The sequence below is a fragment of the Neolamprologus brichardi genome, chromosome 20 (genome assembly GCF_056152115.1).
Source record: "Neolamprologus brichardi isolate AB-2024 chromosome 20, ASM5615211v1, whole genome shotgun sequence".
Taxonomy (NCBI): Eukaryota; Metazoa; Chordata; class Actinopteri; order Cichliformes; family Cichlidae; genus Neolamprologus; species Neolamprologus brichardi.
The window spans coordinates 28595780-28613464 of record NC_142123.1 but is presented as its reverse complement, the minus strand read 5'-3'; the positions used below and the strand labels follow the sequence as shown (position 1 = coordinate 28613464).

The 17685-nt window shown below is 40.4% G+C and overlaps 1 protein-coding gene across 6 annotated transcripts in view; it reads left to right on the top strand.

The window, feature by feature from the left end:
• The first annotated feature begins 1015 nt into the window (after nt 1-1015).
• The window catches only part of hspg2 (heparan sulfate proteoglycan 2), a 103587-nt gene continuing 86917 nt past the window's right edge, over nt 1016-17685 (top strand). For all 6 annotated transcript variants that reach the window (XM_087833328.1, XM_087833327.1, XM_087833325.1 and 3 more), the window contains exon 1: nt 1016-1491. In XM_087833328.1, the coding sequence (XP_087689454.1) occupies nt 1423-1491 (69 nt within the window). In that variant the 5' untranslated portion in view covers nt 1016-1422. The remainder of the gene's footprint in view (nt 1492-17685) is intronic.

Below are 17685 nucleotides of genomic sequence, written 5' to 3'. Positions count from 1 at the left end.
TGATAAAGTATCACTCTTTTAAATGGTTGGATGCAGACATCCAGTCCTTCAAACAGCTACTGACTTCAGTCTTGACAAACACGCTTATATTTGGGACGTGACTCCAGTGGCACAGCACACAGCAACGCAAGGCAGTTAAATGGTTGTTATTCGTACTTGATTCTTAGAGGTTTTTTTGTATCTCTGCACTGGGAAGTCGGTGTGCTGCACTTTAGAGCTCCAGTAGAGGGCAACAAAAGCCCAAATATATTGCCATGAACTGAAGCGACATATTTTCATAAACTCTGCAGCAACACTTTTATTTTCAAACCAATTGAACCAGTCCTGACTGCAAACAGATGGGCACTCTTCATTGCTGTTACTGTTGCCAGTGGAATTTGTTACAGGAATGCCACTCCTATATATATATATATATATATATATATATATATATATATATATATATATATATATATATATATATATATAATGTGTGTCCCGAGGACATGAAAAGTGAAGCACTAGCATGTCACCCAGTAGGTAAAGACAAATAACAGATCCCTTTAGGTTAGGTGTTGTTCCTGAAACTTGTTACTTATTTCTGGATAATTTGTTTAAAAATAAACAAAAAGTAACTCATATGTGTTATAATAAAATAATAATTAACTACGCTGTTACACTTGTCCTCATTTAAACACGAATCAGATGGTCAGTAAACAGTTTTAATGTACTTTAGAATTTCATTTTTATATTACATTTTAACTGAATTTTCCAACAATTGATCAAATCAGTCCTACAATTACCCATTCAAAATTCCACTTCAGTATCAAAGCCTGTCACTGAGCCACTGTGCCGAATTCGTTCTTTTGCAAAGTAAAGTAATTTCTGCACTCTTACAGATTACCCGGAATACTTTTGGATTTTTACTTGCAGGATACTAAAGTATTGGAACAGTGGTGCTTTGCTACTTTTGTTCGAGTAAAGACTTAAAAACGTCCTTCACCACCACCACACACTTTATTCTCGGCGACGTCTCCCCACAGTGGTATTAGTTGTGCTCTCTTTGAGCACTCCACGAATTCCATTCCGCCTTTTACTTTTCGGCAGCGCACTCTCCGCACAGGACTTCCCATTGACTTTGCAAGGCTGCATTCAACCCACCACAAGTCCCAAGTTTCGGAGTGCAAGGGAGAAGAAGCCCCATAGTGTCGATCTTTTTTTATTTGCGTAATCTTTTTGAAAAGAAAAAGAGAGAAAAACACGAGAAGGGATCCGTTTTACCTGTTAATGAAGTCCCACCGGGCGTGGGACGCAGAGGAGCAGTCGGGTTTCTAGAAGAAAAGTCTGAAATAGGTGCACCGTTCCAGTGGCCGGGAGGCGTGAAGGACCCTCGTATTCCCCCCTTTCCCCCAGCATTTACAGCCTGTGCTGGGTCGGTGGAAAATGGGCACTCTGACCACTTCGATCTGTGGACTTATCCTCTCTTTCATACTCACATCGCAGCTTTTTACTGTAAGTGAGCTCAAACTTTCTCTTTACGCTTTCATTTTACTTTTAAACTCCCCACTGGCGACTTTATGTATCAGTTGCTTACATAACTCAAATATACAAACATTTTATTCCACTCCTCAAAATCAAGTTAAGGTTAAGAAGCAGTGTCTTTGTATCCTATTAAAAGGTCATCTGTTGATAGTAGGGTTCATTGTGGGTAAATGGTGTGGCGACGGGTTGCTCACATGCAGGTGGGCTGTATAACTGAATCCAGTCAACATGAACTGTAAAGATGCTTTTAGAAGTAATATGACAAACTAGAGGCTCCGAGCCGGGCTAAGTTTGTCCATAGAAACAAGCTATTCATAGTCTCCCTGGAGTACTCAACTCCTAAACCTTCTTAAACTTTGTGAGGCTCCACTTTGCGTGGCCTAGGCTTTCTGTTATAACTAAGATATGCAATGTTTGACATTGATTAAAAAACGGAAATAACAGAATTCTGTGGTAGTTGGTAGTTTGTGTCTCATATTTTGGCTGAGTGTTTTATTCTGTCCTGGAGAGCCTGGAGTTCTTGAGAATAAAATATGCAGGTCGCTTGAGGGTGATAGTCTTTAAGTTTTCAGTAATGTTATTCAAAAGGAAAAGGAAATGCATTCACCTCAGCATTACCATTGCCATGTATTCAAGAGCGACTGCAGGTACAAAAATGTGCGGTACTGAGAATTTCTTACCTATGTCTGTTTTCACTTAAGGCAGCAGCCAGCAGTTATCTTTATTGAATATTTGTTCATTTATTTACTCGATCCAGTTTTTAGGATGTAAAACTGTCTTGGTATTGCTCCTTATGTCCAATTGAGAGCAAACAACAAATGAATGGAACAAATATGAATAATGAAATATTTTTGCTTGGTAACTAACTAACAAATGAGTGTACAGTCCACACAGTGTTGAATATATATGTTTGATTAATTACTGATATTGCAGCCTAAGATATTGTTTGTCTTCTTGCCTCTGTATCTGCGCTGTGAATCATATAGAGGATGACCGTTACCGGGCGGCTGAGAATAGACTGCCCCCCACCCTTTGCAAATCCCGTCTGGTGTCTCACCTTTATGCCCTCCAATAAACAGAGCTGTCACGATTGAAATATCTGTGACATCTCTGTGTTGATTTGATCTAAACCAAATCCCTTTTGAATGATGGGACATAGTTGCACAGGTCAGCAGACATAAATCTTTCACATGCTGGACTTGGTGTGTGAGCAGTGGTACGTTTGAAAAGCTGTAGTCAAGTTTTCATGACTTTAAGATATATTTTACATCCGGTGATGCCATGCTATTGAGCACTGAGCTTTTCTTTGGAGCGGCAGAACATGTATCGCGTGTGTCTTCAGTGTCACCATAAGTTATGTATGTTCAATATCATCGATCTATAGAAGTCGGCTCCAGAGGGCTATTATCACCTGTTGTGTTCTGTCACTGAAAGGTAACATGAGATGGCCTCTACACTTTTACCACAGCCTTGACTGACTGTTAGGCCAACAACACCAGTATAATTGAATTATATGTAACCGCAAACAGCATCTGCTTCTGGTATTATGCCTTTGAACTCCAGCAGGCGAACTGTCTCTTGATTCAATTAAGCACACGCGCGTACTGGTGTTACTACGAGATCCTCCTTCCTTCGTGCTGGAATGTCAGCTCCATGCGCAACAGCTCAAGACAATCAAAGTCAATAAAAACTCAGTGGGTGAGAGTTATCCATTAAATTAAAAAAAAAAAAGAGTACCTATATCCCACTGTGAACAAGCAGCAGTAAAAGTGTGAAGAATTGTGCGAACCAAACATCGATACAGCTTCATATTTAATAAGAAACAAATGATGACTGTTTTTTTTTTTTTCTTGATGTCTTTCTTAAGCATATGTAAGCTAGGGAGGTCACTTGGCTTTCTGGGGTATGACATCAGACTAACCGTGACATTACCACTGACAATTTTGGTACTGAAATTTCTCCCAGTATAGACTGTCATAAGTGTTCCTTGACTTCATTCGGGGCGGCGGGGGAAGGGCAGCTTGGATCGCTATGACTACATAGTGTGTGTGTGTCATTGGTCTGAATTGTTGTCTTTTTCTGCTGCGTGTAACTCGACCCCTTCGTCCCCCTACTAAATATTATGCAGTGACAGTTTGATTCGATGGTGTATTCAGTTTGTGCCATGCAGACTTGGTGAAGTGGTCGGCCGTCTGTGTGGTGCTTTGTCATTTCAGATCCAGCTACCTGGTGTTTAATTCCCATTCAGAATCAATGAGGACTCTGGGGAGTTGAAAAGCACAGCAGTGCAAACACCAACTCCACTCCATAGTTTGAACAGTAGGGAAAGCCTGCCCCCTGGACACATTCACATAATTGCTTGAAGACTAGGTTTGGTAAACACTGCGTCGTTGAATTATAGTTCCAGGAGAGAGGCCATCTTGGTTGATGGGACAATACTGCACTAAATTGGCCCACCCCACCCTCAAGCACATTGGCACATATGGAGAGCAGGCCAGGAGGCTGGCATTTGTTGACTCTGCAGCGAAGTGTGACTTGGAACGGTATAGAGGTCAAGAGGCGAGGACTCTGAACCTGGCTCTGTTTCACAGTTCAGCAGAGTTCCTCATTATTTATTCATAGCCTACATTAGCCACTGCTACCTGAACTTTGTCTTCACAATCAGTCATGCTGCTTTGCTTTAACCTTTTCATTGGCCTGACACGTCCTTTGCTGCTTTTCCACCTCACAGAGAAGTGAGGGTTTTCATCGAGTCTATAGATAATTACAGGTTGAACAGACATGCATCACAGCCTTTACATTTACAATTACTCTGAAATATTTCATGAACTATGATTTTGCTATCAGGACCCTTTGGCTTTGTAACTTGTTTGATGAGCTCAGTCTTGCAGAATCAGTGAATTCCTTAAAATCCCTTCCTAACACTCATTTCTGTAGACCTGCTTTTATGTAATGAAATTACATCTGATGTGTCTTGACTATCTGGTCTAAAGCTTGCAGCATTTTAGTTTTTCATTGACTTTTTACCAATTTAAAATCACCCTGTTTGCGATGCTTTTTAAAGTTTCTCCCATGGCTTTAATGTTCGCGTCTCTGCTTAACATTTCCCTTTGAGGGAGCTTTTTCCTCTTGGCATCTACAGATGACAACAACCTAAAATATGCTGAACATTTTGGCATACTCTTTTATCAATCTACAGGTTAATCTCACATCTGAAGTCAGCCACTTTATTTGGGATTTATTTTTAAACCTTTGGTTTGCAGTAAATGTAGGTTATTATTATCGTGTTATTCCTAGAATCTGGTTTGTGTATTTTATTAAAAATGTTAGTATCAAGTATATTATGTGTTCTGAAATACAAATTTATGCTGCAAAAGTTGCTTCGAACCCTTAGGTTGATAAAATTTACAAGGGTGTTTTATTCCGCCCTATCCTCTGGGCACAACTTCACACAGACACTTACTAATGTCTTTTCATGATACTCTGTGGTTCTTGGCTGTAGAGTGCTGTGCTTTCATGCCCAATGTCGCTTCATGTCGGACAGAAGAGCCAAATCCAAACACAGCTGCACCTCAGCTGGTACAGCAGCAACGTTGTGCATGTGCTGACATGAGACTCTGGTACTTTGACTACTGCTTGTTATAGCTAGAGTCATCTCTTTACACTCAGACTTGTTCTGCGTTCCCTCCTCTGAAGAAGTCATGCGGATGGCTTTGGTTCAAATCACCAAATCACACGTATATATCATAGTCAGACTGATGCAAAGCTTCTATCTGGGAAAGTGCAAATCTACACTTATAAATAGGCCCAAGTTTAGATAGACTAATTACTCCCTAAAGTATATTTGAGCAACCAAGATTCCTGACACTATTGCTTCACACTGAAGTCTGTGATTTGACCCGATTTTCACTGTAACAAGTACTTAAAGGATTCCTTGACCAGTATCTTTAAAAGGCGTGATCACTCTACATCTGATATTGTACATATCTCTCTTCTTTCCTGAGTTATAGAGCCACAGGTGCAATAAAACCGGCAGAGTTCATGGTGAGGTCAGCACTGTGACCACAAGCAATAAAGATTAGTAATGGCCAAAAAGTAACTCAGGGCAGCGAATTACATGTCTGATTTTCCCCCCTGCTATCATAACTCCTTCATTCATAGGTTGTACAAAAAGAAGTGCATCAAAATATGATAGATATTGTCATTTCAAATTTTAAGAAAGAGATCGATTGGTTCGGTTTGGGGAATAGTTAATACCAGGTGATATTTTGCTCCAGTTTTTGTGGAATTAATTCATTTTTGCGACACAAGCAACCTTTTTAAATTGCCGTTCTTTACTGCCAGTGATTACTCCTGTGGAAATACTGAGCCTTAAATCTAACGTGCAAAACAAAAGGTTTGGAATAGACTGGTAACAAGTCTGTGCATTTCCCCCATCTCAAACAGTCGTCGTCAGTCTTTTCACTGGCTTTTCTGTGGGCTGGACCTAAGCTTGCACTTATTACAGATTCATTGAAATGCTAACTTTACTGCATTGCACTCTCCCTTTGAAGGTGGTCCATAGTCTGTGCCCTATTGAATCTGCCATTGTCTTTTCAGAGGGAGTGATGGGATATCACTTCCACTTTTTGGTTAAAGGGGCTCCATTGTCTTGTTTGTTCCCTCCCAACATATAGAAGTACTTTGATGGGACCCCGTGCCCTTTTTATCAATTGCATGTTGGTGTGTAGGAAACAGAGCATTTTTTCTTTGGTACCTAACAAAGGTAAGAGATTGTTATCAACCTTTTACCCCTTTTTCTTTAAAAACCCGGTTTGTAGCTGACATCCAGTTAAATGGTTATAAAAGTCCAACCCTGTGGTGTCTTATCAACTCTGAGTTCTCATTCTCTGAGAGCTAACCTGCAGAACCTTGGCTCCACTTCCTCTTACTCAGCAGCAAGTCTCTACATGTGAAACAAAAAGGCTTCCCCATTTGCAAGACTTTATTGTAAGAAGATGCAAATTCACCACCTAAGCTGCTGTTAAACCCTTAATATTTGCAGAGGGAGGTCGGCAAGTGGAATTCGGCTTTGGGGGTTTGAATGACTCACTGAAAGGTAAATAATGGGCAAACATTGGCTTCCCCTTTCTGCCAAGTGTAATTCAAGTGTGTTTTTGATGGCAGTAACTCAACCCTGCTGTCTTTTAGCAAGCTAATTACTATACAGGCGGTGAAAATAAGCTTCCGCCAAAGGGTTGCTGGACTCTCCCCTAGAGCTAGCCAGATAGTCACTTGAGGTGGTTTGGTATCTGATTAGGATGCTTCCTGGGTGTCTACCGGGAGGAGGCCCCTTGACAAATGCACGACACAGTGGAGAGATTACATCTCTCAACAGGTTTGGGAACCCCTCAGTGGTCCTCCGGAAGGCCTGGAGGAAGTGGTTACAAAGAAGGCCTCTCTGGGCATGGTGGGATGGGTGGATGGATCCACAACAAATATTTTTAGAAGGAAATAATTAACTTATTAAAACACATCACATGCAAAGCAAGAACATTGCTGGTCCTGTGTTGCTTTTATTTTATGAGCAATAACTGATGAAGATAAACTTTTGAGTCACAATTAAAGGTCTAGCCTCAGTCTTTCAGTATGACATCAGGTGTTCCAATTTATCTAAGACATTTATATCTGTCATTATTGCATGAAATATTAAAAGTCAGCTGCTTTCGACATCAGTTATACAGAGATTAGTGATTGAATAAACACAAGGGATTATTTCAACCACAAACTTGCCACTAAATCATATGCCTGCAAAAACAAGCCGATTCTAACATGTCTGGGTAAAACTGATACCTTTTGCATGCAGCACTTCTCTCCAAGCCGCTGCTGCTAAAGTTTGATTATAACTGATAATGGATTTTTTGGGCCTGATACAGATACCAGGTTTCAAGGAACAAAAAATCAGTTGCTGGATTTTTTTTAAAATAGATGTACATATGCAAACTATTTATTGTAATTATATTTATGTTTCTTTAACTTTCTAGCAATATTTTATTGTCTTGACAACGCATGGTTGAGCACCTCCAACTATGATCGGCAGTGATCCTCTGCTGTGTGTGCTGCAGAAAATGCTGAAAATTGTAAGCAATGGAAAATCTACGTGACAATACGATGCCTAAACGATATTTTTTCTGCAATATTTTCTATATTTTCTAACACGAGGACAACATTACATCTGGTTTTACAGAAGAGTTGAGTTCTGGTGTACTAGGCCTCAGCTGTGCCCCACAATAAATCTACAGAGACAGGAGAGGACCCGTTTGGTGTGTTATCACGTCAGCTGTTATCCCACAAGACATAACAACTATTTTGCCTGATATAAACACATGCTCACACAAGGAGAAACTCTTGTTCTCAGGGGAGTTTTCTTACTTTTTTTTTATTTTTTTACTGCATGTCCTTTATTCTTTCTGCTCACTCACTTATAGCATGTATTGTTCAAATCCCCAAATCCTTTCACCTTGCAGTGGTGAATGAACATTTACAGTAGATCAGATTTGCTGTAAAGAAGTCATTTCTATCCTCCTATTGCACACCTTTTACTGCAAGAACAAGGAAGGCAATTTGGACAGGACAATTTGGTCCATAATGAGATATTTTCCGAGCTTTCTGAAAACAAATGGGTCTGTAGTTGAGTGGTTTCCAGCGCTCCATTGTTTTAGTGCAATGGCTCGTGATGGTCTGAAAGTTTTGTCCCTTGCTGAGTCACCATCCTGTTTCGGAAATAAAACCTTGAATTGTCTGCAGAACAAGAGGACCCCGCTTCCTCTCAAGCAAAGTTTACCCAGGCTGTCGTGTGCACAGATGTACCTCTGTGTGTGTGTGTGTGTGTTAGTTACCATATAAATCCGTTTTTTAATTTATAGCTAAAAATCCCCACAATTTGAAGTCTTTGACATTGTCCTGGATTTCTGCATCTCCAGCGTCTCTCGTCTTTGAACCTTTTTATCGTGCATTGAAGACACAGAGGCACATTTCACGAGTTTTTATTTCTTGCACAATGAAATTGACTTCACTTGTATTGTGTCTTGGCTGGTCACAGCTTCTAGTTGCAAAGCTGTACTGAAGGTCTTATTAGTTTTTATAACTTGGCACATAACAGGCGGGAACTAAGGATTAATGAATTCCCCTGGATCTAATTACAACCAGCACAAGCACTTGTTGTTTTTATTCCTTCTCTCTCCGCTTGTATATGACTTTTGAATTTCCATCACAGCATGTTTTAACTGAGTAGCACTGCTTGGGTGAAAATATTTTCCTTTCAGGTTTGCAGCTTTTGAAGATGTGTTATCCCCACTGTAAGCCAAACTCTGCTGTAATGGAAAAAGACATTGATAGACACGCTTACATATGCACATACACTATTCTTAATGAAACGTGAAAATCGCTCACAGAGACTATGACCTGATCTCAGGTTAAATAAATGTAAAAGCTATATATATTTCTACTAATTTCTACAAACCAGAGTTGAGAAAATAATACACCCTAACTGCATATTTATTGTTTATTATAACCACATTTATTATACAGTGGTCCCTCATTTATCACAGGAAATAACCCGCGATGGGTGAACTCCAGGAAGCGGCAAACTTTATTTTTTACAATTATTATAGCTGTTTTAAGGCTCACACTTTTCTCTCTTGTTTAAACACCCTCAAAGTTCAAACCTTTGTGGAAAAATATGTCCAGTATTATAGAATGAAACCAAAGCTCAAACCCTGTTTTCAGGTCCAGAACATGGGAATAGAGCAGCTGTGAGAGAATTCAACATTAATGAATCAATGGTATGGAAGTAGAGGAAGCAAGAAGAATGAGTTGAGTAAAGGCTGACTGTTTTGTTTCGCTTAATGTGCCTTATAATCCAAAAAATACGGTAACTTCTACCTTCTTTTAGCATGTCCAGAAATCCAACTTTTTGTGTGATGGTTAGCATCTTCCTCTGCCTTTTGGGTGCTACCGCAGGTGCCTTTCACGGTGCAAAACATTTCATTGACATTGTTGTGTTTGTTGGGGAGAAAACCTACAAGCATACAGTACACCACTTCAGGGTCACACTGCTAGCGATCGAAGATTTATGTAAATTTGAGAAGCTGAACACAATCTGTACTGTACAGGGGACGCGGCACGGAGGAGATTGACTATGGTCTACAGCCAATCATGATGCAGAACACAATGCGCTGTAAGAAAAGAAAAAAAAGCATGCAAAATTGCACACAGTAAAAAAAATCCGCGAAACAGCGAGGCCGCAAAAGGTGAACCGCGTTATAGCGAGGGACCACTGTAATTGCAAATATAATAATAATAATGAATATCAAAAGTACTGTAAGAATGAAAACTTTTAATGCATTTAATAGAATCGGTTAAGGTTTTTGAAGACCTGTTTCAATCCCCGAGATGTGCATTTTCATTGTCACCATCTTGGTTCGTAAATCCAGATGTGATGAGAGATCTGACTGTGAAACCACTGCCAATGAGCATATCCCCAAGTGGCCAAAAGCTATATAATGGAATTTAACACTTGGTAGCTATTGTAGGTAACAGGACAATTAACCAGACATGTGGCTGAACTGATAATAAATAAACAAATGGTCCCAGTCCCAGCAAGTGATGTTAACATGATGAGACATGATCGTTAGTGTAATAGCCTTACATTATACATTCATCTGTATGTAAATACATGTAGCAGTGAAAATCATAGTATTGATAGCAAATAATGTCAGACCTTTAGGTGGCGGAGAGTTTCACTAGATTAAAATCACAGCTTCATGCTGGAAGCTGTCACCACTGAGCCCTCTAATTATTTTCAAGTACATTTCTCTTGAAGTTGTTCCAGATCACCCTCTAAAAGAAGCTGAGAAAAACCTTTAGATTTTTTTTTTTTTTTTTTTGTGGTGTATTGCCAACTAACACACCCCCCCCCCCCCCCCCCCCCCCCCCCCCGACACACACACGGCCACATATGAGAAAGTCTCCTTAACAACCATGCTGACTAAAGTAGCTAAACATCTATCATGTGCCCTGAGGCTCGACAGTGTGTACCTGGCAGGCCTAGTCAGACTGGAGGTTGGCCTTGTAACACAGTTGGTAGGGCAAGGAAATGTTTGTGGTTTTAAGCCAAAGTGGTTGTATATAATCTTCTCTCCACCCAAACCATCTGTTGAGTCCGTGGAAGGAGAGCTCATCTAAATAAATAGTCAGCTTAAAAAGTTTGTTTATTTACTCTGGACTGTTACAGCCTCTCAGTCAGAGATGGCATAGTCAGAGGATATGCAGACAAAACACATTTAAAAACCCAGCCCACTGTTAATTTCTGACATAGTGGATGAATGAGTCAGCCCATGTTCAGTTAAGACCAAGTAGCTGGTGACCACCGACTGTGCCTTTGCAATACCACACCAATAAAGACTGAGTTGCAGCAAGGGCAGCTGTTGAGTGTCAAAATCTGTGCACATAATTTGATTTTACACTCATAGGTCAATTTTAGATATTTTTCTTGATCTCGTTTCATGAACCCAAGAGGTAAACGTATTGGATTTTTTAATCTAAATTAAAAATCTCGGTTGCCCTTGATGTTCTTTCTATAAACATCAGATATGGTAAAGGCCTCACTTTTATGTTCTTCGTCATGCAGGCAGCATCTCAAGCCAAGTCAGGCAATCATTCCTTTAAGGGGGGTAATTAAATGGTTCTTCCCCTGAACCAAGGGCTTGAGTGATTTATGTGGGCTGTGAACACATTGAGGATGTTCTTTAAACTGTGTCATGATGAAGAGCCTCTGTCTTTCCCACCAGGCTCCACCTGCTGAGGCTCTGTTATGACCCTGTCATGGGTAGAAGGGGTGGAGATGGGGGCACACAGGGAATTAAGATTTGGCCCAAACACCAGACTGCAGTTGGATTTTCTGGCACAGACGTCAGTCTTGCCTGCGGGCACATGGCTAACCTCAGTCTGTTGATTCAACTGTGCTTTCCCAGTGCAGGGATAATGGAAAACAAAATTTGAGAGTGATAACAGTAGAACGAGAGTGGAGTTGTTATTTCGTTCCTATTTGTTTACTGGAATGAACTGACCAGGCAGGCGAGGATTAGGTGCCCAATGCCCTCTGGGTGCAGTGGCTCAGCATTGTTGTTGCACCCGTTGTAATATTCTTGTAATATCTCATACCCAAATAATCTATAGATTAAATCTACATAACAATTGTCATTTAACCATTAAAAAAGTTCTGATGTAGAACTCTGCTGTCTGACTGTCAGGTCAATGATCCAGTAACGTTGCAAAAAATGAAAAGAAACAAAAGTTGTATATTTCATTGCACAGTACTGTTGTTAGCACAAAGCGTTGGTACTAATGTTTAAACCTGCTCGGCACTTTAAATGCACTGCATGAATAATAGGTTTTACCACTGAAAAATGTAATGTCAGGCATTAGCCATGCTCAGTCTCTAGGACATTTTAAAAAGGACCAGAAAAAATAGTCATTTACATCCAAAGTCTTTTTAGACGCAAGTGACATCCATCTGGGTTGGTATTTTGATCTTTGTGAATACTTTTAATTGCAGTATCAGGAATCAGGAATCATCAGTTACCATCCATCCATCTTCTTCCGCTTATCCGGGGCCGGGTCGTGGGGACAGCAGCCCAAGCAGAGAAGCCCAGACCTCCCTCTCCCCAGCCACCTCATCCAGTTTGTCCAGGGGGACACCAATGCGTTCCCAGGCCAACCGAGAGATATAATCTCTCCAGCGTGTCCTGGGTCTGCCCTGGGGCCCTACTCCCAGTGGGACATGCCCGGAACACCTCACCCAGGAGGTGCCACGAGGCATCCTTGTCAGATGCTCAAACCACCTCTGGCTCTACTCTGAGCCCCTCTCAGATGGCCGAATTTCTCACCCTATCTCTAAGGGAGAGACAAGCCACCCTTTAGAGGAAGCCGATTTCCACCGCTTGTATCCGCAATCTCGTTCTTTCGGTCACTACCCACACCTCGTGACCATAGGTGAGGGTAGGAACATCGATCGACTGCTAAATTGAGGGTTTTGCTTTTACACTCAGCTCTCTCTTCACCAATCCAGACATCATTGCAGCCGCAGCACCAATCCGTCTGTCGATCTCCCGCTTCCTTCTCCCGTCACTCGTGAACAAGATTTAAACTCTTCCACTTGGTGCAAGAACTCGTCCCTGACCCGGATTGGGCACTCCACCCTTTTCCTTTTCATCAGTTACATCTATAAAAAAAAGCCTCAAAAGTTGACTTTTCTCCAAAAGAAGAATTAAGAAGTTAAACTTAGTGATTAATGAGTTTTTCTCATCCCACCAGAACACTGACAACATGCCACTTAGATTAATAATTCATGAATTCTGTAATAAAGGCGCACAGGTACTTATAGATGAAAGAGTTGTGAACTCATGTCTCAACTATGAGGAGCAACAAATTTATTATAAATATGATTATGTACTTTTTTTTATTTTCTCAAGGATAGCAGGCATTGTCGGTTATTGCCCATCTTGGTGTTGTTCTGCCTCCTGGGTAGGAATTAAGCAGATGAAAGAGTGATGTGACTAAAAATGCAAGCAAAAGAAATATTTGTATTATTAGATTCTTATTCATGCAAAGATTGTGTTGTTGCTCGTTTTATGAAGAAGTATAGCTTTATTGTAAACTGTCACAAAGGTCACAGGGAGTGATGTAATCACCCCGGTGAAAGCTGGGTCTTAAATGATCCCTATTCTGCTCTTTTTTTTTCCCCCTTGAAAGGTCAGCTGGCTTGTGCTGACCTGTCCATTATGACAGTGATGAGTCACACACAGAACAGGCTGCAGTTCACTGGCTTCTTTCATATACCTGACGGGTTCACTTTGCTGATTAACCACCACTGCTCCCTGTGTTTTCATAAGAACACACAGGGCCCCTTGCCTATAATTACCTTTTATTATAGTAGGAAATAGATCCCTCACATCTGCTTCCAATGAATGGGTAGGTTAGACCTTCTGCTTTCTTGTATTATTGCTTAAAGTCCTGGCAAACAGATGTCTTTGTAGGTGTGAGCATGCAGTCAAATAAGGGCCTGTTGTTGAATTATGAGGACTGGTGAAATTCATCCATCAACCATTAAAAAGTAGATACTCCCAGACTTTGTTTACGGTTGTCACATGTTGGCCTTCAGGTTTGTTGTCTGGTTGGAAGATGGCCAAAAACATCTTTAAGTCTTTGATATATATGTAAACCTTCTGCAGCACTGATTTAAAACATCACGCTCTGAGATGGAGAAAAATCACAAACAGGTACAGGTGTTGTGAAAGGTAAATGGATCCAGATGGCCATCATTAGGATTGTAGATATATTCCTCCATGCACAGTGAACAATGAGTTGTTGTGGGAAACCGGGGTGTTGTTATATTTTAGTCCTAGTTAATAATACATGAAGAGCACAGAAGTATTACTTAATATTTTGTCACTAATGTAGAAACATACTTTTGCTGCTTGTTTGTTGCTCCACTTGGTGCACATTTGTCGAACTCCAGGCCTCGAGGGCCGGTGTCCCGCAAGTTTTAGACGTGTCCAGCTGATTTTAATGGCTAAATTATCTCCTCTTGAAGTTCTCCAGAGGCCTGGTAAAATAATTAATCATTTGATTAATTATCAGGTGTGTTGACCCAGGGTGAGATCTAAAACCTGCAGGACACCGGCACTCGAGACCTGGAGTTCGACACCCCTGACTTGGTGAATCAAAAATGGAATTATTACTCATTATTACTCAACATTCCATGTTGCACATTAGCAATATGCAATGACTAGTCTGTCTTCATAGCTGACTAGGTTTTTTGCTGTTTTGCTGACTAATGTAATTTGTTCTGAGCGAAAGAGTTAAAAAGATACAAATATAACTTAGAGCTAACATCAGCGTAAAATTTGCACTGATTTGCGATATCACCGTAAGTGAACGACTGGTCAGTGCAATGGTATTAATTTTTTAGCAACCACCATTGGTGATATTGGTGATCTGTGGGTTTTATCTTAACATCACTGTTTAAACTGAACACACAGACTGTTTATGTTTTTATACTATGGGGATATTTGCTGTTCCCGGTGAAAGTGACGTGCTACATTTTCCAGCACACAGTACAAACTTGCTGTTGCTGTTTTTGTCTGTTTACACTGTAGTTACTGCTGTATTTAGATATTGTCCTGCTGCGATCACGCAGGCACTTTATTTTTGGATCTATCTTGTGGAGGAAGGGTAGGTGAAGTAAAGGAAGTGTTTAATTTAGCTCAGGGATTTTATCTGGATCTCTAAGCGTAAGATCCAGCAGGCGTGGTTCTTTCTGGGGGAATTCCTTCCTCTAAGTTCATCAGGGAAAATGGGATAGCAGTAAGACTTTATCACACTCAGTATCTTTACAATTATATGTTTTTACTTGTTTACTTTTTTCTGATCTCTGTGCATTTGGTTTGGCAGATGTGTTTGAGATTTTGACATTTAGTGACTAATTTTATTAATTTGTGTTTCAGAGGGACTCATTTACTTGTATTTATCAGTTTGTGTATCATGACAGCTCAACCCACATCAGTACCTGCTTTTTCGTTTTAGCGTGATGGACGGGTGACTGATCACTCCAGGGAAAGAGTCTAGACAGGAACATTCCCAGTCTAGGTGCATTAATATACTGAAGCTTTCATTGCTGATACAGTCAGTAACAAAATACAGAATGTCACAGCTTTTAATCATGACTCATGCTGAAAGGTTTTACCTGAGGTTAAATAGGTAATAAGTAGTCTGAGAAAAAACATTAAAGCCAATAACAGAATACAGTAATAATTACTTTATATTGCCATCGCCACCAATGTAAAACCATAAAAGCAATGGATAACATGAAGAATATGTATAACTTTTGTTTTTGTGAATGCAAATGTTGCAAGAAAACTCAACAAGATCTCAAGAGGCTCTAGATGAGGCCCTTGTTGACCTTGGACAAAAGTAATGAATGGACTACTGTTTATCTCCTGTCCAACAGCTTTTCCCCAGCCTTCATTCATAACCATATCTTCATCCTGCACTCTCTGTTTGCTTATCCAAAGTCTGCACTGAGACTTACTAAGGTTTGAGCTGGCATGGATTTCCATACTTGTTGCTAAAGCACTGAAACACTATAAGGAACTTCTTTTGCAAGTGCTCAACTTTTAGTTAGTTTGAGCCAGTATTTTTACTTATTTAATTCACACCATTAACAAGGGAACTCTCAAATCAGAATAGAATTAGAAAACGTGTTTATGGGCTTTTAAAGATCTAGAAGACTTCAAAAAGATAATAAAATACTACAAAAAGGAGACATAAGACCATCACAAGTGTTTAACCCGAGCAAGCCAAGTAAACTAATCCTATGTTGGATCTTTCTTTCTGGCCAAAACAGAAGCTCTTTACACCTGGACAAATCTAAGGAGTCTCTGGGATTCCCCTGATCCTTCTTCTTGAACCATCCTTCAGGAGATAAGCTGTTTTTTTTTGGCAAGTGCCCTGCCTCTTGCTCTTTGTTAAGGAGTGTCAGAGGGAATTTGAATCCAGAGAATAAAACTGTGATTGAAAATAGTGAAGGCCAGTCAGGCTGAAGGCATTTTATGCTGTGGGTAGTGGGTAGCTGATTCCCTTTCTCAGGCCAATTGGAATAACTGGCTTTAGGAATGTTCACATTTCTCTGCTTTAGGCTGTGGTTAAAGAAGTGAAGATTAAGATTTGCCTCTGTCCTTGGGTTGTGGGAAATAAATGACTTCCTTCATCAGACAAAGAAGACAACCTGTGGGAAAGTCCCTTGTTAGACTGAAGCTTAAGGGCCACATCTCTGCTAGGCAAGCTGTGGGTGGATTTGCCTTAAAGCATTCATGCCTATTTTTGGTCATTTTGCACACTGTCAAAACAAACAAAAAAAAAACTAAATCACTTTGTTCTATGCAGAGAAAAAAAGGAAAGTGAACCAAAGCTGCTGTCTCTTGCCTTCTAACTGAATCACTGTCAGAAGCTTACCAATTTAAAGAGATCTTCAGCTAATTTTCATGCAGATGTGGGTGTGCCACTATGCTGAGCAATAGTTGGCTGTGCCTTCTACCTCTCACAGGGTTCTCTCAAACATGCCTTTCTTCTGTGTTTATTGGTTGCTTTCCAGGCTTAACCTCAGATGGGAGCATAAGGGGCTTGCCAACTGCTGCAGCAGACTGCCTACTGTAGTACCCAACCTCTCTGCTGATTGATCTGGAAACTGCATGTGTAGAGTTTTACATAAGCAAGAGTCTTACACAAAAGCTTCTTTAAAGTTGCTGGCCAAAAAAAAGTCAGGAAAGTAAGCACAACTTGAATATCCTGAACACTTCTGTAATAGCTAGCTCTGCATAATATGCAGTGACTAGCAATTTTTTCCCACTTCTAATCATTATTTTTTATGAAATTAACATCTAAAACATTAATGAAAGTGATGGAAACAACAAGAAACAGCTCAGCGATCTGAAGATGCCCCTTACACCCTGTTCACCGGAGGCCCTGCAGGGCCTTTGGAGGGGGTGTAATAACACCTGCAGCTACGCAGCTCCTGAGGTATTTTTATCCCCCCCGGAATTCCACTTCTGTTCTCCGCCTAGATCTCCCGTCTAAGCTCATGGGAATTCACTCAGTGATGATCCTTGACATAGATTTAAACACCTACCTCATCGTTTTTCATTCACTCTTGCTGACATAGCTCATTGATTTATGTAGGCACACACTTCCAGCTTTGAGAATTACTAGCTGCGTTAACAAACTGATTTTATTTTGTCGGGGTGATGTTAGTCATGAGCAGCTGCTCTTTCAAAAACTAGTGAAACTGAATTTTTAACCTTTACCACATCTCCCAGTGGATGAGAGCTGTGTGCTCTTCACACTGGTGTTTTGAACCAGATCCAAACAAACAAAGCAGATAACTTGGAAAATATGCTGACATTTGGAACAGAAATGACAACAACATAAATGGCTTTGGTGCCGTGGTACTGGTTTATAGCACTGTTCTATCAAAACATACTGTATGCAAATGGCTGAGAGGATTCATAGTAGAGGTATTTGTGATGACTGTCTACTTGAGTCAATGTTCAGTCACAGCTTTTTTTT